We start from the raw sequence: 20,609 nt of genomic DNA, 5'->3' as shown, positions 1-20,609 counted from the left end.
CCAGCTACTATATCTTTATCTTCTCTGCATTTTTGTTGACAGCAGAGAACTGAGGGCTCAGACTCGTGACCTACAAGAGTTTAAACCACTGTGCCAGCTGTGACAACAGAGAAACCAGCACAGAGCATCCAGCAAGGGCAGCTGCAATGAATCTCCTGCAATCACCCCCAATAACATTTTAGGCCACTACAACGTCTACTGCTTATGAATCAGAGCCCTAAATAATTTTTAGTCAAAATTAATGCATTGAATGGTTTAAACAAAAATAATCATGTGCACACAGTGAATTGATATAGACTCTGCAAATTAATTTCATGATCAGCCTAGCATTGTCTTAAACTGTTTCATTTCTAGTGCTACCTCCTTATTCATTTACCCAAAAGTCTGTTCCTGGCTCAAGTCTGGAAGGAAAACAAGTTTGAACATTGGGAAGCTGTGTGTTGATACTATATGTTTCACAATAAGTTACATTCAGCTCAGGAAATTTCTCTTTAGATTAGGTATGAGCAGCTGATAGACTTACAGGCCAAGAGCATAAAAATTTGGTTAAAAGTTAAAATATGGCAAGTTCTTCTTTTCCTAATGTAGAGAATCCTTGGATAGCTACAACTGTGACAGAAAACATTAATTTATTCCCAATGAATGCCAAATATTACTATTTTAATGCCCCTTCACTTCAGAATGTCAAGAATGCCCTTATCCATATTCTTGGTGTTCCGCCAGTAGATCTGGCAAAAGACTCTGATGTGCCTCTTTTAATTCAAGGCCCTCTGCTGTGAAGATCTCCCACACAAAGTATTTATAAATCACAATGTACCTCCTCCTTCTCCTCACAGAAAATATTCCCAGACATTCATGCTCTGCCTTTTAGATATTCCCAACTTCCTTCTCTGCAAAACACACCATTGAGCTGGGTGTGTTTGGATTCAGGTTGCAGAAATGCTCCTCACAGAAAAGGAGTCACCCTGCGAGTGGTTTCAGTATCGTTCAGTGCTGTGTGCTCCCAGGTCACTGCCCCAGTGAAAGGGCTGGTCCTGCCTCTGTCCTTGCATCCTGCTTTGCCCCTCACCAAGTGCTCGGCAGCCAGCTCTGCCCTCATGCACTGATGGGAGGCTCTGTGATGCCTTCTCTGATTTTTAATAAAACCTCTGAACATCCGAATTTATCTTATTTATTTGTTTTTAGAACATAATTTCTCGTGCGCCGATATCTTAACTCCTGGAGATCAGAACTGTTCACTCCTGGAGATCAGAATTGTTCACACAGCAGACTTTCAGCCGCAGTTCTGAATTCAAGGAACTCATATCAAGGGTAAATATATTACCACCAATTGCACTTGCCGATCAAACATAAACTGCCAGCAAACCAACGGAAAGTCCCTGAGCCGGGAAGCAAACGGAACCTACCACACAGCAGTGAGGACACCAATAAAACAGCGGGAGGACAAACCCGAGCGAAGCTGTGCCCTCAGCCAGGGCCGGAGCACGCTCGGGCCGGGCCCATCGCGCACCCGGGCGGGGCGCGGCCGGCGGCGCCACCTCCTGTCACCGCGGGGACCCTGCCCGGACCTGGACCATCCACACAATCCCAAAAAATTAGACAACCGAAGCGCAAACCGAGTTTGGATTCACCTTTAACGTTCTTTCTAAGAAGGGAGAGTGTGTGTGTTTGTATATCAAACACATGCAAGCCAGCCTTTTATTTTTGATGAATAGACTCTTAATATTTAGCTCAGCAAAGTTTTATCTTAAAATTAACAATACTAAGACTCAATATCTTGAATATCACATGCTCATTCAACAACCAGGGAGAAAAATCATACATGACTTCGGATTTGAATCAAAATTATTCCTATATTTAGTGACAAATGATAATGAAATAAAAATTGATATATTTCAGCAGAACTCTGATGTCTTTGGACTGTTGTTTCCATTTAATTAAAAATATGTAATATTTTAGTTCTCTTATGTACTCTTAAAATATAATTCCTGAAACAGTTAAAAATACTTAAGTGGAGACTGAAAAGGGGATCCAATGCATTCAAACCCAATTTCTTAAAAAATGCTTCCTTTGAATTAGCCATTTAAAATTATATAATGTAATCTGACAGAACTTAGCAAGCCACAAGGCAGACAGCAAAAACTTGGGATTGTCATACACAGTTCAGCGGAGTTTGAACAGTACAATGGAATCACATTCTAAACAAATGCATAAAATACACAGGTAAAAAATGTACAAATCTAAAATCCATCTGATTTTTAAAAGTCATCAATTGTCTACACCATCTTCTTGAGCACTGCCGTATTTCCACTGTATTCCCAGAGCTACAAACCAACATATACAAAATTGGTAGATTTATGTACAAAATTGAGCACAAACAGTAGCAGTCAGGGACACTCGGAATAGTCTGAACACCATGAATTACACTGTTGTAAGGCACTTGGGTTTCCATTCTGTGATAAAAAAGAAACTGAACACATCAGAGAAACACCTACTTATATAACCAGACTCCTCCAAATATCAGACAGCAGATTAGGTCTTGGAATCTGCAAAGTCATTATTATTCTAAACTGCATTTATGAAAATAACAGGTCTTATACATGAATTATAGCAGAGATACAACCTTCCCAATAAAACAGAGCCATCTCGAATATAAACCAGGCCCAGATCTAAAAATAGCATTTGATACAGCTACACAAAATTCTAGCAAGAAAGGCATTCATATCAAACACAGCCTGCAAGCTTGCAAAACAGAAGGAAACACTGCCAGCATTAGAAAGACGCTGTGTGAGTCATTGTTTGCCATGGAACTTTCACAGGCACTCTCTCTGGTTCAGAAATGCTCTTCCAAAACACAAGCTACCCTAATATGGCACTGAAACAGGAAGGAAAACAGCAGCACTAGCACCGACTACTGGGACTCATCTGAGCTTTGCTTGTTTACAACTGCAATAACACTGTTTACATTAAATGCCCTCAAAATGTAAGAGAAAAACTCCTTTCAACAGTTAACTGTTGCATTCGTCACAGATATCCTGCACTTGGCCTCACACCAGGAATCAGTCTGAGGACTTTACCCCTTTAAAGGGAAGGCGAGGGGAATGCCAAATCACTCACACATAAGGGAAAGTCCCTGTTATTTTCCACTCAAAACACTGCTTCTAGGCCTGTTTTTCAGCAACCAAAGGTTGAATAGCACGAGACATGCTTCAGAAACAGACTCTGGAGAATGAAATAGAGAAAGAAGAAAGAGTACCAATCTCTTTGCTCTTGTGACAGGACTTGAGACTTGAAGCTGAGTTGGGGGGATTCAGGTTAGTTCAGGAAAAGGTTCTTCACCCAGAGGGTGGTTGGGCACCGAACAGCCTCCCCAGGGAAGTGGGCCCAGCCCCAAGCCTGACAGAGCTCGAGAAGTGTTTGGACAATACTCTCAGAGATGGGGTGGGATTGTTGAAGTGTTCTGTGCAGAGCCAGGAATTGGACTTGATGATCCTTGTGGATCCCTTCCGACTCAGCACTTTCTATGATCCTATGAAACAAAGATTACAATATATTTATACCCCACATAAGCACCTAAAAAGTGAAAACAACATATGCAACTAGGGATATACCTAAGGAAGACAAGTTCTTCAAGGCCCATGTTCACACATGCACACAGGCCCCAGGCAGTGCGAGGGAGCTGGTGATTTTTTCTCTTACTATTTATTAAAATGATACCAACTGCAGTTGGGGATAACAGGCTTTAGGAGCCTGCCTAAGTTTTTATGGGGTTGGAACTTGGAGATTACATAACATTGCATAGGTAAGAACCACTTCTTGGCAAACATGTGCTGGTCAGAAGGACTCTGCCCCCCCACTAGCAAATTTCCCACACAGTTATACAGAATAAAAAATAATTAAGATTTGTCTGTTTGAATGTAGAAACATATTAAAAGGCTTTTTGTTCTTGCTACAATTCTCTTTCAGGTTACTTGTGTTAAGGGAAGAGCAAGACTTTTCCTTCTGTTTCTGACTTCATAAAACATGTGAAAGGACCATGCAAAAAGACAGTCTTTCAAAAACCCCAGTTCCTCAGCATATTTCAGCTCTTTTGCATTTAAGCAAAGAGTGATTTCAGAGCCCATGGAACTGGAGAGAAAGCCATTCATGCTTTAGGGTAAGGCTCAGTATATTAGAAGTTGAACCCACATTTTTTTTACAGTCCAATTTGATTTCACTCATGTGAACACTTGGCACCAGAGACTGGTTAAAAAGGAAGGAATAACAGACTTAAGTATGTACAGAGATACAGAAAAACAGCACTCTTAACTTTGCTCTGCTCTTGAAAGTGGTCCTATTGGTCAGCTTTCATAAATTATCTTCCTTTTCTCACCCCTCACTTTTGGGGTAGATCCCAGAACAGATCTAAAGGGGTAGAGCTGACTGCAGCTGTATCTCTGCACAAACCAGCCATTTCTATAGACAGCATCACATTCTGTTAACACCACACCATTCACACTTAGAACAGGCAAGGCAAAGACAAAAACAGGTGTCAGTGCAATTGTTAAAGATATTAAAACTATTCTGAAGGAGTACTGATGGTCAAGATAATTTCCAATTTAAACACCAGTGTAGGTTTCAGATCTTTTAAAGCATTCAAAACACTTTCTCCCGATGAGAGCTGTGAATTTATACTTTCTCTTCTAACTACTCTGCACAGCATTTGCAGCCTAAAAGAGCAAATGGATTTTCACGCCCTTCCAGGGGATTCTCACGGGCCCATGGCCGCCACCTGCTGGCAGCTGCTCCCACACACGGGTCTCCAACTGACAGGAATTCTGCCTTCCAGGAAAAGGGTTTTGTAAACAGTACTAACACACTACTCAAAAGGGAGTACTGCTACTGCTTTAATAAGCAATTCAAGTTAAGCAGAAGATTTGGTTTTGTTTTTTTTCATAGAAAATATTACTACAAATCTTTAGTAGCAGTAGTTTTTAATTTACCAAAACCTGGCATCTATTAGCAACAGAATATACACAAAAATATCTTTGTTTATACAAATAAAATTGGGGTTTTAATATTCATAAAGTAACATAAAAGAGCAACATTTTTCTTCACATTGATAATCATTAGTCAGAGCAGTTGTGATATAAAAGCTGTGTATAGCATTCAGTCAAGCACCATGGCAGACAGTGCATTAAGATCTCTCATGAATGGATGATTAGCTAGTATTTGATCAATCTTCTGTCTTTGATCATAGTCAGGAAAAATTTTAATCAGGGCTTCTCTTAGCTGGACTGTTTCTGAGGCAGATCTCTGTGGTGGAATTGCTGGACGAGGCTCTGTGTTTTCTTCCCATGGAAGCCATGGGGATGAATCGTGCACTTTGCCTCCAGGCTGTTGACTGCTACTGGTCTCAGAAGAATATTGTCCACTGCTCTGTAAAGCCTTTTGTGTTGACCAAGAATCTCTGTGGAACAAAATAAAACTTTTTATTAAATTAAGCTAAAGGAGATGCTAGCTGTAGCTCTCTCTGTACAAGAGAGAGAGAAGAAAAATGTGTATAACTTAAACTTCCCTGGTGCTCAGCTGGTTACTGACTCGAATCAAATGATGAGCATTCTTTCAAAGTGAAACAAAACCAGAGGTGTAACAGTTCTCAGTCTGAATCTGGAATAACTAACAACATTAATATCATTCAGGAATAGCCTCAATATGCTGTGAGTACTTTACTTGGCAGATTACAGCCACAGTCAAAGCCTATTTTATGAAGGTACAGATAAAAAAATACATTGAACACATGTACACTGACATGGAACATGTGAAAATACTGACAGACCAAAGGGGCTTCCAAGATTGCTTCACAAGACTAGTCCTCATCTACTTTTGCTCTTGAGTGAGCTCTGCTCCTATTGAGACCAGGACCTTGTTTCCTTTGTATGATATCCTTAATAGGGCAATGAAGTTGTTTTAGCAGTCTCAGGATTGGAATACTTTTCCATAAATATTGAGATTTCATTTCAGACTTTAAAAAATTGTTGCTACTCTATACAGTGCTAGCACTACAAAATTTAAAGCTCAGTCTACTTCAGATGCCAGCAGATACCAGAGAAATGTGAAGTGGAACTCATGTTACAGTCTAGTTTCCCCTACCACCAAGGGAAACAGTATCTAAATTACAGAGCTCTATTTTAAAAGCATTTGAGTTATGACACCTCCCATTACTCAGCGTGGAAAGGTTTTGTAATTGCTGAAGATCCTTCATGTTTCTGATCTTGCTCCTGGTGCCAATTATGCTTTCTGCATTATTTAACTCATGTAGAAAAGTCACAGTGAAGAAACAAAATAACTCTTTGCACTGGCAGTTTTTCTCTGTCTTACCACACCACCCCCCACCGCCAAAAAAACCCCCAAACCCAAACCAAACACCAAAGCCTAATTCCAGTTCCAAGTTTACAGATAAGAAACCAAACTCTTCTGTGGTCTTCTCGAAAGACTCTCTCCACTTCTACAATCACACTCACCTACCTCTCAGAACACTCTGTTTTCATTATATTTATCTCAGACACAGGCAGGTAAAACACAGTGTTCCAAATAACATCTCAAAGGTTTTGTACTAGAGCTTGAATACTTAGCATTTCCTTCTGGAGTTCTAGCACTGCACTTGCTTTTTTAATGTCAACACACTTATTTTCAAAGCAGCTTGTAATCTGTGGTATATAAATGTTCCACTTTCCTCAAATGTTTCCAATAGATGAGATTCTTGCTTAGTCTTTGTATTAATCCTTAAGTATAGCTTGCCTTTTCTATTGCAAATTTTTAAGTTACCTCACTTGTTTTTGAAAGCCCTCTGAATACTCCTCAGAATTATTAGCCTTTCTAATTCCTAAACTGGTGAAAGAACAGCAGATTGTGCAAAAGAGCAAACTAATTCTCAAATCTTGGCAATTCATGCAAATTCATACTTTGAATATGTGCACATTTAAAAAGTACATTAATCTTAAATGAACAATATATGTTTATTAATATTTACAACTATTACTCAAATACGAATGGATTTCATTACAATGCCTCAAAAATTGTTCTGACAACAGTAAGGTACCCTCAGCCATGAAGTGAAGTGTCTCCCCTTCAACAAAAAAACCTGAGTGCAGTGTTTGTAGCACCTATTGTCCCACTATGATAAGTGACCAGCCAAGGTGTCTTAGACAACATCAGTGTAATTAACAACACATACCCACATCTCTGGCACCTCTGGGTGCTGTTAGCACACCCGTGCATGAAAGCCACCACAGTCAAATCTCAGAAGAAGCTTTTGTCTTACTTATCTTAGTTCTCAGAGATCTTGATTAGAGGCAGATGTTACCAGCAGTTTCTGAATGAACTGAAGTAACAGGAGAAACAGGTTTTTTGTTAAACTGCTTCATGCTACAGTGTTCCTACTTTACTGTGCTTTACAGGCGTATGAGTGGACCAGGAGAACAGTTTATTTCAAATGTGAAATAACTGCGTCAAACAAAAGGGAAAACAGTGTTTATACCTAGAACAGCCTTCACTTCGAAGGAAGTCATCTAATCTGGGTCCATTTCTTCCCAAAGGATCATCAGGAACCATAAATATGTCACCAGCAAAAGTGTACTGGAGCAACCTGCAAGAGAGTTCTTTTAAATAACAAGGTATTACACCCTTGCTGTCCTTCACCTTTGTAGCACAGGATGAATTTCCTTAGAGCAGACACCACATCAGGAGTCCCTGAAGATTAATTAGTAAACCCAACTGAGATACAACCAGCATTTCTTGTCAAAATAATTCAATAGGAGCTGTGAACTCTTCCTATTACACTGCAGAACAGGAAGCTTTGCTCTTTTTTTTTTTTTTTTTGACAGCAACTCTTTTACGACAGAAATTTTGCAACCAGACCACAGTGGAATTTTCTGGGTGATTAGAGATTTTTTTTGGTTGTTCTAACTCCCCCTCCTTGCAAGGATCTTCAGTCATGTAGCTCAAATGCCTGTTAGCAGAAAGCTACACAACTAGCAAATACAGCATTAAATGTTTACAGTTAAGACACAAAGCTTTTTTTCTGGAATTGTTTTGGGACAGGTAGAAATCTGCATTGAAAAAAAAAACGGTTCAACTGAAATTTGTCTGCCAGGAATAGATTTGGTACAGAAGTAAAACTAATAGCAGATGTTAACACAAGCTCTTAAAAAAACCACAGACTAGAGATTACATGCCAAGTATTCTTGCTAAAATTCTGGAGAACAGAACCTCACTTGGGTAGAATTCATTCAAGAAATAATGTAAAGCCTACATGATTAGCCAGCATCAACTCCATGGTCTTCCAGCTATATTGTGAGAACCCAGGGCAAGTTCCTAGTTACTTATTTCATTAGACCTATACTGATCTTAGCCACTGTAACAGATGTATCCTCAGAAGACGTTAGGGAGATTGAGGGATTAGTGGGAAATTTCACTAACAGAAGATCACACCTTAACAGTAAAATAACCTGATTTACCTGAAAGAGAAAAAAAATCCCAACGAACTAACACAGAAACAAAAAGTAACAAGAAACAAATTCCACAAGATGAAGCAGAGATATCTGATAACTAAGTGAACTCATCTAAACCCAAAGAACAACAATTGCAGGGAAATGGCTACATGGATATGCTGCAAGTGTTCATTTTGTTTAGCTGTGCCAATCTGTCCCACTTGAGTAAGGAGTGATTGATTCTGAACAATTAAAAGTGACACTCTACATCCTCATCAGCTACCGTGTCTCCTTGAAAAAAATAGGCTTTCAAACAAGAGAGGCTGTGAAAGTGGACTGCTCTAACAAGATCCAACACCAACCTTCAGAAGTGACACAGGTGTGCTGTTACACCCAGCTCCTGTTTATGTGAGCAATTACAGACATACATGACAGAATATATGAATAGTAGGGATATTAGACTACTCAACACATGGCTGTAAGGACATAAATCACCACATTGAATCATTTGGATCTATCAGAATTGCATGACAGATTAAATAAAAATAGTGAAATCCCACATGTAGGTAGAGTACCTACAACTGCAGCGACAGACATCCTTTTATGATTTCACAGAAATTCAATAATTACCTCTTTTGAATAATTTCTCTCCAGGCAAATGATTCTGTCACAAATTCTCTGAAGTTATCATTAGTCACAATAACACCTCCAGTTTTAACAGCAAGGTGTAATAAAAACCTGTAAAATTAATTTCAAAGATCACTAAGATAGTTTGTTTTGCTGGAAACAATCCAAAGATCTAGAAAACTAAACATTTCATCATTCAAAAGTAATCTATTTCCATGAAAACAAGCACCTTGATTACTAGGAAATTACTCTATTTTTATCCACCTTAAACTTAGAACAACATTTTCGGTAGCATGCATTTATTTCGTGCAGCAGAGTCTTCATGGGAGGTTTTCTTCCCCATTAAAAAAAACAACCAAACAAACCCACACAAGCAAACCCCCCCAAACCCATGATCTAAATATTTGCAGAGGTAAATAGCTTGGTTTATGGAACAGTACAGTATTTATTACACAATCCAACACAAACTCATTTCCATACACTTTTTTGCTTAGCATTAATGTCTGTGTTCTGCATGTTAGTTGTTTGCTCTGTCAACAATTCTTAAAAACCTTTTTGTTAAATAAATTATGACAAAACGTAACTACTGATTTATTAAGAAAAAAACATGCTTGCTTTCTTTTATAACCTCTCTAAAAACATGTTTTTTGCCATTTGAAACTATTTTAGCCACGAGATAATGGATGGTGTCCTTTTAAAGGAAAGTGAACACTTTTGTTAAAAGTGCAAACATGTTATTGTAACACTTATTTCCACAGTAATCTCAGCTGTGAATACTGCACTGCCAGAGCATTTCTTATGAAAGACTGGGTGTATATAAAACATCAGCGAAGTATTCTGTGTCTTGCTCACTGAAAGATGATCCCCATATTTTGAAGTTGATCTTTGGTGCTCATATTAACTTGGAAGTTCACTGGCTTACACATTGTTACAAATACACTGCTCCAAACACACAGCAATGTCTGGGTGCCAACATGGCATCAAGAAGAAAATGGAGCTAAATAGTATCTGATCAGTAGCTGATCTATGGCCCAAGCATAAAAGGCAATTCAGGGATAGAGTGATGACCAGGAAAGCATAAAAACATTACTGGAAGATTAATTTCTTCAGACTGCCTTTTTTTTTTTTTTTTAAATTGCCACGAAAATTTTTAATTCTCCATTACTTTCTTGAGTACATAGGAGTGTTTCCTACAACAGTGAAATAATGTAACAGATGCAAAGCCCAGTCTTAAGTTGGATGCATAGCTCTGTCTAGAGAGGTTGCAGAACTAGCAATTAAACCACTCATGAAATATTAAGCTTTTACAACCACTAGTGAGATGTTTAAAAAGACTTTAAAACTATGTATATTCTGTACCTGTCATCATGAGCAGCAATTCTTGCTCCTAAGACCATCCTTGCAGGTGTTAAAGACAATATTCCAACATCCTCGAGTTGTGTTAAGAAATTCTGCTCTGTTAAAACATGACTTGACAATTAGTCTGAGATATAATTAGCAAAGAAGATGGGCTATTTTTGTACCAATTAAGCTACAGAAATGATATTGATACCTGAAGAATTGCTCATACTGTAAAAATGGGGAAGAAGAGGTCAAAATGAGAAATTAAAGAGCAAACAAAAACTAACCTAAAAAGGCCTCCACTGATGGCACACCTGTTAGCCTAAATAGCATTTCAGGGTCTCACACTGTGTATGGAAACCCAATTACTCATGCTGAGCAGCCAGACTGCTCCTGCTTAACATTTGATGAAGCGTTCCTTCTCCATTTATTCTTCACAGAAGTATCCAAAGAAATAGTTACAGGCTGGTTTAATTAAGACAACGTTAAGAAACATCCCTCACCTGTAATGGAAGGGTCACGTCTTGTTCTCCACTGTGGAACGAATACAGTAATATTTCTGTGGCCACGTTTCCAAAAGTAGTCAACAGCTATTGCAATTCCTCGACAGGAGAAAAATTTCCTTAGACCGTGACTGAGGGTGAAAGAAAAAGAAGGGAGATTAAATTCACTAGGGTTTACTACCATGAAAACAAAGAAAATGGAACAAAACCTTGCAAAGTGAAGCTGCAAGTCCCACATAGAGCCTCAGGAAAAGAAAAGGCAGACAGGTGCTCAAGATGAGGAATCTTATAAATGGAAAAGATCTTCAGCGAAAGAAGAGAACAGATACATCCCTTTGCAACTTTACAGCTCAGTCTCCTTTCAGTTTCTTGGGCACAACAATAGCAGAAAAATCAGAAGCGGGTTTAGCTCTAAAAAAGAGGCCAACAGTGATGACTTCTGAAGTGTATTGAGTACAGATTAAGACTATAATAATCCAATATTGTGGTAGTTTCAAATACAGTCCTACTACAAAACAGAACACCCTTGGTTCAACTGATTACCAAGGATTACATCTGAGCAGTTCTCTGATAATCTATCAGGGCCTCCTCTCCCTTAATTTCAACAGTCTGAGCTATTGTTCTGACGCAAAATAATGAAATTTCTTGGAAGAAAGATTTTCAAAACTTTGTATTTTAGCATTAATCTTTCTTCTCCATTTAAAAATATAAGATGCTCACTATCTGTTTTTACAACTCCCTTAAGTGACTTTCCAGAAAAATCAGCAACTACCTAAAATGAGGGACACAAAGATTTGAGTTGATGGCCTTGTGAGGCCCTTCCCAATTGGAATTATCCCAATGAACCTATCTGCCTATTTAATTCAATTCCTTCCCAATTTGAATTATCTCAATGAACCTATCTGCCTATTAAATAAAAGGCATAATTAACTGTCTAAGCAGACTCCACCATTTTCATAGAGGCTACACTTAGACAAAACAAAGATATGATTCCCTAGAAATGACACATTGATTGATCACTGACAGCATGAGCAGCCAAAGCATTTCCTGCAAAATAGTGTATAATCTATGTTTTGAATTAGATGTCAAATCACTAAAAGTACTTAAAACAATAAACGAGCAAGTGGTATTTCTTTCTTAAACCAATCTCCCAGTTAAAATGCAAGTGCATATTATAACCCTAATAGTAAGCCCTGTCAGTTTTGAACAGAATCTTATCTTTAAGCGCTAGTTTAACCTACCAAGAAATCTTCCCAACAGAAAGGTCTTTAATAGATTTCTATGGAAATATATTTTACAGTGAAACTCAGCCTTTAGTAGCATTCATTTATCCTTTTGCAGTTTTGTAAATTCTTTTAAAAATATGTTTATCAAAATTTAAATCTATTAAGGTTCTCTGAATCTGGGGAGAAATTCTTTATGTAGAAAGGCAGAAAAATGAGTAAGCCACAACTGAAATATAAAAGGCAAAAAAATCTCACTTAACAGAATTTCCAGAGGAAAAAAAAGTACTATGCCACACTTGCCCTTAATAAAATTAAGAATTCTTGGTGTCAAGAACACTCAAATAAAGGAATAGAACAGTCAAATAAAGGAACGCAATTTTCAAAGAGTTACTCTTTGTAAACCTTCTGGGACATAAACTTAAAACACAGTCATCATCCCACTAATTTAAGTTAGGTATCCTATTCATTAAATTAGAAAACTTTTAAATATTTTCAATGAATTAATGGTTTTCAACTGGACTTCAAGAAATGCAGAGGTCTTGACATTCATGTCAAAATTTATGCCTTCTTTGATTTTCCATTGCCCTGTTTTAGAGCTCTAAGCTGGCTGAACTACACAGTGCACTGTTTTTTAAGTTTTTTGAAGCTTTGAAAAGCAGCTCTTGATTTGTCCTGAATGATCACAAAATCCTGCTCTGCTACAAATTAAAAAAGCGTGCAAATAGAAGCAACTTAACTTTACCAAACATGTAGAATTAATGTAAACTATAATATGAATAAACTGCTAAAACTGTTAAACTAAAAGAAATATGAAATGCTTTAACTGAATTAGATAAACACCTGAAGGGACATCAAATCACCACAGCAATATGGTCTTTTCAAGATATCCATCTCAAAGACTGCATCTGTTCTCCAAATGCCATTGCAAATGCTGGCTTTGCCTGTCCCAGTTCTTTAAAATCCTGTGAAGGCCCTACAAAGGTATTACCTAAATTAAACAAAAGATGATCATAAGCAGCACAAAGCAGCAAAATAGCAGGTTGCCTTCTGGGACATGTAACATTTTCCCTTTGGTTTGTAACTAAAGTAAATACTGTTGCAATTTAGTGGTCTGGCTCCTTAAAGAAACACTGTCAAAGGTATTGCCAAAGGCAGGGTTTGACATGGATTTGTGAAAATATGGCTTCACAGAGTTCAGAGGCAACATTCACTCTTGTGAACCTGTGAAGAATAAGTCCATTATTTACTGCACAGGTTAAAGCATACAAAGATCAAATTACAATCAATTTGGAATGATTTACACAGAAGCCAGGAATGCAGAAGGAGGTGAGGGTGCAAAGCATATGGATGCAAAGATAAGGGTGCAAAAGTGTTTAGCAGCACTTAATCATCGAGTACTTTAACAAAGCAATTCCATAGGGCTCACTATAGTTACAACAATGACTATAATATAACAATGACTATAAAATGCAGATTTGAGGCAGTAACATTCATACCATGATCAATTCAGACACATACAGGTACCCAGTGTAAACACCTAATTCTCTGTGCCTAAGGTACTCATCAACAAATTCCACTCAGCATCACTGAAATGCTCACACCAAGTCCCTTTGCATTTCCTAGCAGGCAAGGGTCACACCTCAGGAAGTGTGGAGAGGTGTGTGGGAACTTTGCCATCAGGAACAGTCCTTTGAGTATCACAAAGGTGAGGATTCGTGAGCTCTGAGCAGTGTCCCACTCGAGGGAGGTGCTGGCACAGCTGCTGAGGCCCAGGAGAGCTCAAAGGGCCTCATTCAGGACAGGTATTTATAAGGCCGCAGGATGACTGGCCAGCAGTAAGTTTCCCCCCCGGCCATAACCCAACTCGGTAACTCCTGGTCGTTCTTCCCCAAAGAGCAGGAACAATGGTGCCCATCCACTTGGGCTATGATTCAGGTAAATTCTTTACCAAGGCTTCAAAGGATTATTGCTTATCCTTCGTTTCCCACCTTGTTTGAGCAGCTGATGTTTCCGACTGGATGCACCAACACAAGTACATATCATTCACACACTATTCTACCAAGATAATTCCATTCAATTATTCTTTCATTCTGAATTCCTTCCACATTTTAATACAATTTAAATTACCCAGCAACTGGATATTGCAGTCTGCCCGCAAAGGCCTGTTTTCAGCATACAAAACCAGGTAATTTTTTAAAATACTTGTTAGAAGCTAGGGTAAACTCTGGGCTTTTTCTCATTCCACAAGCACCCTGAGACAATGTGGTAACAACAGATCAATGTGCTGCACATGTCAAAAGAAAAGATTCTACAGCTTTTGCAGTTTTCCAGACTTAAGACATGAGGCAAGCAATGATTCAGAAACCCATACAGCATTAGTCTAAGCATGTGGGTGAGGCATTAAGACCCACACTCCCATCAAAAAACCAAACCCCACAAAACTCAGGGGTCAAAAGAACCCTGAGCCAGCATAGGCATGGAAGCAGTTCTCAAGGTATTGAGAAGTAAAACTGAGTACAATTCAAAGCAATTTTGCAAACAAATCTTCACTTTATAAAATGCAAGAAAATAATGAGGCTTTATTTAGCCAGAGGGAAGCTCCAGAATACCTGCATGATCAAACCAACAGACCCCCAAGCATTGATCATTTAGTAGAACATTTGAATTTCTGGATGATTCTGCTATTTTGAGGCAGCTCTGTCCTTTACATTTCATAACCAGTTTTCATTTGGTTGACTAGAAGGCACCAGGTGTTATATAAACTTTCCTGGGAGTATATGCCAATAGCACCCAGCTACTATGCCCTATTCCAACGTGGGGTGTGTGCAGCCCAGCTGGTGTGCAGGGCAATCCACTAGGGTGCATGAAGGAAATATCAGAACCTCAGTAATGCACATATATAGTTGGTAAATATACATACATACGCAAAAAATAACAGGATCCAAGCACTAATATGCAATGCTGTTAGAGGCGAAATATGTCACTATTAAATGAGAACCTCCACTTTAAAACTACAAGATGTTAAGAACACAAAAAAACCCCAAGCCCTGGAAACTGACAATAAGTTAACCTCTTTATTAGGCACTGGCAAAGCAAATTAAATTTCATGCGTAACACCAACTGCAACAGAGCAAAGCTTGCCCTGAGATTACTTCTGACTGAAGTGTTACATTGAGCTGAACATAGGTGATTCAAAACTGCCCCTGAAATGGCGTAACTGTGTGTATATGCACACCAAAAACCTAGCCAGCAAAACCTTTACACATGCCACTGCAACCTCTTAGCCCCTATTTCACCTGAAAGTTCATTGAACTCTTAATAGACAACTGAAAAGAACAATACTTACGAAATTGCAACATTGCTTCCATCAATAATTATATGTTTTAAATATGGTTTTCCAGGTTCATTTATCAACTCCAGTCTGTATGGCTTCTTCAGAGAGTCCAAAAATCTTTGAACTCCAGTAACTGAATGATCTGGATGTGGTCCCACTGTATCTCTGTCTGGATTCGAAGGATGTTTTTGTGAAGACAGTAACTGGTCTGGGACAGGGTTGTCACAATGTGAGGTTTGGGAAAGGCGCTGGTGGAGAGGCCTCGCTTGAGCAGAGCTGCAGGGTCCCAGCTGCTGCTCAGAACTAGGGTGGCTGTTTTGTACAGTTGAGGGCCCTGCAGATTGTTGCTGAAATGCAGTTTTACTCTTACTTGAGATACACTGCATATCTGAGCTCCCTCTGGCTACAAAGTCAACATCTTTTAGAGCTCCAGCTTGCACAGTGCTGAAAGTTACCCCACCATCAGTTTCCATACTGCTTGACCTTGAGCTGTGATTCTTACCAGGACCGTAAACATCTCTCTGTTTATAGCATAGAACTGAATTTTTGCTGGGAGGGGAAGCAGATTTGTATACCAATCTATGCATTTTATATTCTGCACCAACTTGCGTGTCTGGAGCACCTCTTACTTTGTGATACTCATTTTTTGTCTCCTTTGAAGTATGACCAGATTTAAGTGGACTTTTATTCCTAGAAATCCCTCTGTCTTCTAGCTTTTGTGAATTACTTACATTATTTCCTAAAGGAAGATTGATAGTTCTAGGCTTTTGAGATGACTGTTCATGTTCTTTTTTAAACTTTAAATTTTCCTTTTCAATTTCTTCTAGCAATATTAGTGGTTCTACAGATTGTCCCAGGATACCAATAACTTTTTCTACAATATTTTGGGAATATCCCATTGTTCTGAAAAAGTTCACAAGAATCTTATATTCCATTTCCTCAGTGAGAGCATCACCTTCTTTAAGACAGTAAGTAGAACCATCTGATTCACTGCAGCTATCCAAAACCAGATCAATAACTGCATCAGTATCTGAAGGATTCTTGTGTAAAGCAGATTTCACTTGCTGATCATTTTCCAAAGAGAAATGCTTTTTAGGGAGCCTTTCCTCCTCATCAGAAGACCTTCTTTTACATGAGTGCCTCTCTTTAAAGGCCACTGCCTCTAACAGAGGGTCCTTTACAGGAACAAACCTTGTTTCAGGAGTATCAGAGAACACAGTGTCCATTTGCTTTGTAAGCTCAGTGACAGGTGTGCCAGCATTGCTTCTTGCTTCCTCCCCATCTGCCCTTCCATCTCTGTTTGCAGAAACAACTTTGGAGGTGCTATTCTGTCCAAGCACTTGAGGGCTTTCAGAACCTGTGAGATCTATGATATCACTCTCCCCTTCAGAAGCATCAGCTTGGGTGAGAGCTAAGAGTTCTCTTTTTAGTGCACTAGGCAAAATCAGTAAATCCATTGTATACTTATCTGCATGTGCTTCCACAAATTGTCTGAACTGCTTTTTAATCTCTGATTCATTGTCATTTAATAAGCTTTCATTATTTTCAAAAAGCTTCACGAACTGCTGCACATGACTTTGAGCCATAACAACAGCTTCTGCACCCCCCTTAATACTGAGCAATCCCATTTCCAGCACTGTTACATCAGCACAGGTATCCTGAATAAGACTGTTGAGAAACAGGCTCTGTGCACCAACAAAGATGCAGTGCATGTCCTTTGGGTAGTACTCCTTTTCTTCTAGTTCAGGTTCACACAGTCCCTTGATGTACTCCTAAGTGGAGAAGGAGAGCAAAGTGAATAGTTGTGAAAACCTGAAGTATTCAGTTAGTTTTTATTAGGTCAGTAATGGACAGGTTAGAAAATAAAGCAAACTTAGCATAATGAATGTGAGAAAGTAAACATTGTCAGTAAACAAGACAATAGAAATAAAACACCAATATCTAAAATTATTTTTAAATAGATCTCATAGAAGCCTCTCTTTTACCTCCTCTTGTTTATACCTGATAGCTACAGGTTACTTAATTTGTAGATCAAACCGTTTAAAAGATCAGACCATCAAAAGAGATTTATTTTCCCATCCCCATTCTTTGGTCAAAGAGAACTCTTCAGGAACAAATGCTTTTCACCAGAGTTCTACCAAGTCCATAAGCCTGAACTTCTAAAACAATTTCTGAAGTACATTTCCTAAGCTTTATCACACCAGCAGCTATCCTATATTTTTGTTACTGACTGAGAAAACTCCAAGCTCCAGATACTTCTAGTGTTCCTGAAGTTCAGGTTTTTCAAAGATTAAAAAAAAAAAAATTAAAAATCTACTTGCTATTTCTGCTACCTGTAAGTTACTACAGGTAAATCACTATAGTACCTTGTTTTAAATGTGTCAAGAACACAAAACTCTGTCAATAGAGTATACTGTTTATTCTTTCAGATAGCATTATTTTTCCCAAACTGCCTCTTTCAGGTCCCTAAAATTCTTTAATATAGTGAAACCACCTTCTAAGCTGCAGTCATTGTATTTGCAGAATCCCAAGATTACCACATTTTATTATCTATATTTACTCTCAAACATTAAACTTCTTTAAATGGAACTGAGAACCAACACAAGGTAACGAATAATGTAACACCACTTCCTATCACCTCTTGAGTTACATCATCACGAATATCAAGGCAGGCTGCCTCAGGAGCATATCAGTACAAACTGCTTCCGCAGCAAAACCCACAGGGTTACTCTCCACGCCTTAGTCATCATATGACTGCTTTTGCAGAGCAACAAGATAACAACGTAACTGGTGAAGAGGATGCTCTAAATCTGGGAACTTTTTTTTTAAACTAAGCAGCACAGGAGAACGTACACATTACATCTGACTGATGAATTAAAACACAAATTATTATCACCAAACCTTTCAAAGGGAGATAAAGATGATTGTTCAATTGTTCACACTTTCTATTCAATAATTCCTCCAAACAGTGTCTGAAAAGTGCTCTATCTATAAGAGAAATCAAGTTTCTCATACCCTTTAAAGTATTAGAAAACATTTTTTATCTTGTTATGAAAAATAGCGATTAGAAAACTGAAATCTTGTGCTATTTATTTCTTGTGCTTTAATTTCCTGGAAAAAAGTGAAGATGCACTGCAGATGCCTAGAGAAGAATAGCTGTAACAGTTTCTGGATTCTCTAAGCCCAGGCAAATTGGTTCGGAGTAAATTTCAGAGTCAAGTAATTCAACCCCCTATACACTCACAGTATTTTCCTTACAACTCACTGTAAGGAAGTGCATTACACGTTAAGGAACAGGTGTATGACACAGTTAAGGAATCAAGTTTTGAAAGCGTGCTGTCAAGTCTGAAATCAGTCACAAAACACACGCTCAAGATCCCCACTACCATCCAAGCGTAGTTAAACAAACAGACCGACCAACGCCCACATATCGAGATTCTGGGTTTGAAAAAGACCTTCAGCCTCGCTACAGCTCACACCAAAATTCTCATCACATGATTCAAACAGCTGTACTTGCCAAGTTCACTATGACTAATATAAATTTCAGCACTACTGCTGAGGAACTCCCCCCCAAAGGTTAGTTGTGCAAGACATTTAACACGTGTGAAGATACTTCACAGCAAGTGTTGTCCCCTCTGAGACACAACCCGCATAGATGGTTTTCTTAACGCGTTAGAGCTGGGTTAAAAAGAGAACCATGTGCTCCAGACTGGCGAAGTTCAGATTCGACAATTTTTACATGAAGGAAATACTAGCTGCTTTAAGTTTTAGCGAGAGCTTTGCTAACGAGCTACTAAATGCCACCGAATAAACGAAATCTGTAAGGCAAAACATGGCAACGCCCAAACATCTCCGAGGAATTCTTGACTTTGGGAGGACGAACAAAAGCGAAACATTTTAATCTCGCTTGAAAACAAAACTCGGCCCATCCTCACCGGTGTTACCCCTCACCTGCGGGCTGGACTATTTCATAACGCGGTGCCCGTGAACTTTGCACTTCTCAGCTGAGTTGTTTCGCTTTATTCCCTACGCTTATGTCAACACGGCCGGAGACTCCCTGGCACCGGGCACACACCCACCTGCCAAGGCAGCGCCGCTTGTTTCCTCCTGGGGCACTCGGCTTTTCCCCACCCTTTCTTCCTCCAACCCGCGGCCCCGGCCGTACCCGGCCCCGCACCCGGCCCCGTACCTTGGCGCTGCCCACGGCCTTCGTGCAGCCCGCCAGCTGCACCCAGATCCTGGCACTGGCGTTGGGCGGCGGCAGCGCCGGCCGCCAGTCAGCCTGCGCCCCCAGCACGGCCAGCCGCACCTCGAACAAACCCTCGATGCGGCCCCGGCTGCGCTCCAGGAGGCGGCTCTTCTCGGCGGGGACGGTGAACTCATCCACCCTGGGCCCCGGCGCGGAGCCGTGCGGTGTCCGGCGGGCCGCCATCAGCGCGGGGCGCGCAATCCCATCGCACCGGGAGCGACGACAGCGGGAACCGCGACACCGGGAACCGCCGCACCGACCACCCGCGTCATCAGCCCGCGACGGCGCCAGGCAGCGCCCGCCCGCAGCCGCGCTGCCGCGGTTAGCACCGGGAGCCCAGCCCCGCCCCCGGCCCCGGCCGCGCCCCCGCCCCGGCCTCGCCCCGCCCCTCGCGCCCCGCAGTGTGGGCGGCGCCGTCCCGCCCCCTCAGGGCCCCAGGGCGGGCGGGGACACCGCGGGTCAGCTGTGCCACCCGTGCCCAGGCAGGGCCGTCCCGGAGCACACGGCACAGCATTGCGCCCAGACAGTTCTGGAATATCTCCAGGGAGGGAGACTGCACAACGCCTCTGGGCAATCTGTTCCAGTGCGCAGTCACTGCCCAGGACAGAAATTCTTCCTCGTATTCAGGTGGAACTTCCTGTGCATCAGTTTCAGCCCCGAGCAGAGTCTGGTCCATCCTCTTGGCACCCCCTCTTTAGATATTTATACACATTAATGAGGTCCCCTCTCAGTCGTCTCTTCTCGAGGCTGAACAGGCCCAGCTCCGTCAGCCTTTCCTCGTAAGAGAGATGCTCCAGTTCCTTGATCACCTTTGTCACGCTCCGCAGCACCGGCTCCACGAGCTGCCTCCTCCAGGAG

General features: G+C 40.3%; 1 protein-coding gene across 2 annotated transcripts; it reads right to left on the bottom strand.

Annotated features, from left to right (window-relative positions):
• Positions 1 to 1,617: 1,617 nt before the first annotated feature.
• On the bottom strand, positions 1,618 to 20,113 carry N4BP1 (NEDD4 binding protein 1). 2 transcript variants are annotated; one of them, XM_032121731.1, is made up of 7 exons: positions 19,692 to 20,100; positions 15,515 to 17,274; positions 10,943 to 11,073; positions 10,458 to 10,554; positions 9,102 to 9,209; positions 7,520 to 7,627; positions 1,618 to 5,449 (listed from the first exon to the last, which is right to left on the bottom strand). In XM_032121731.1, exons 1-7 carry the CDS (start codon positions 19,932 to 19,934, stop codon positions 5,149 to 5,151), a joined length of 2,748 nt encoding a protein of 915 aa, XP_031977622.1. In that variant the 5' UTR covers positions 19,935 to 20,100; the 3' UTR covers positions 1,618 to 5,148. The 2 variants fall into 2 exon arrangements, with proteins under 2 accessions (XP_031977622.1, XP_031977623.1); XM_032121732.1 differs by lacking the exon at positions 1,618 to 5,449 and adding an exon at positions 5,456 to 7,363 and having other exon boundaries at positions 19,692 to 20,113.
• Between the last annotated feature and the right edge of the window lie 496 nt (positions 20,114 to 20,609).

The sequence above is a fragment of the Corvus moneduloides genome, chromosome 12 (genome assembly GCF_009650955.1).
Source record: "Corvus moneduloides isolate bCorMon1 chromosome 12, bCorMon1.pri, whole genome shotgun sequence".
NCBI lineage: Eukaryota > Metazoa > Chordata > Aves > Passeriformes > Corvidae > Corvus > Corvus moneduloides.
Note: the sequence above shows the minus strand (reverse complement) of the source record. Positions and strands in the feature narration are given on the sequence as shown.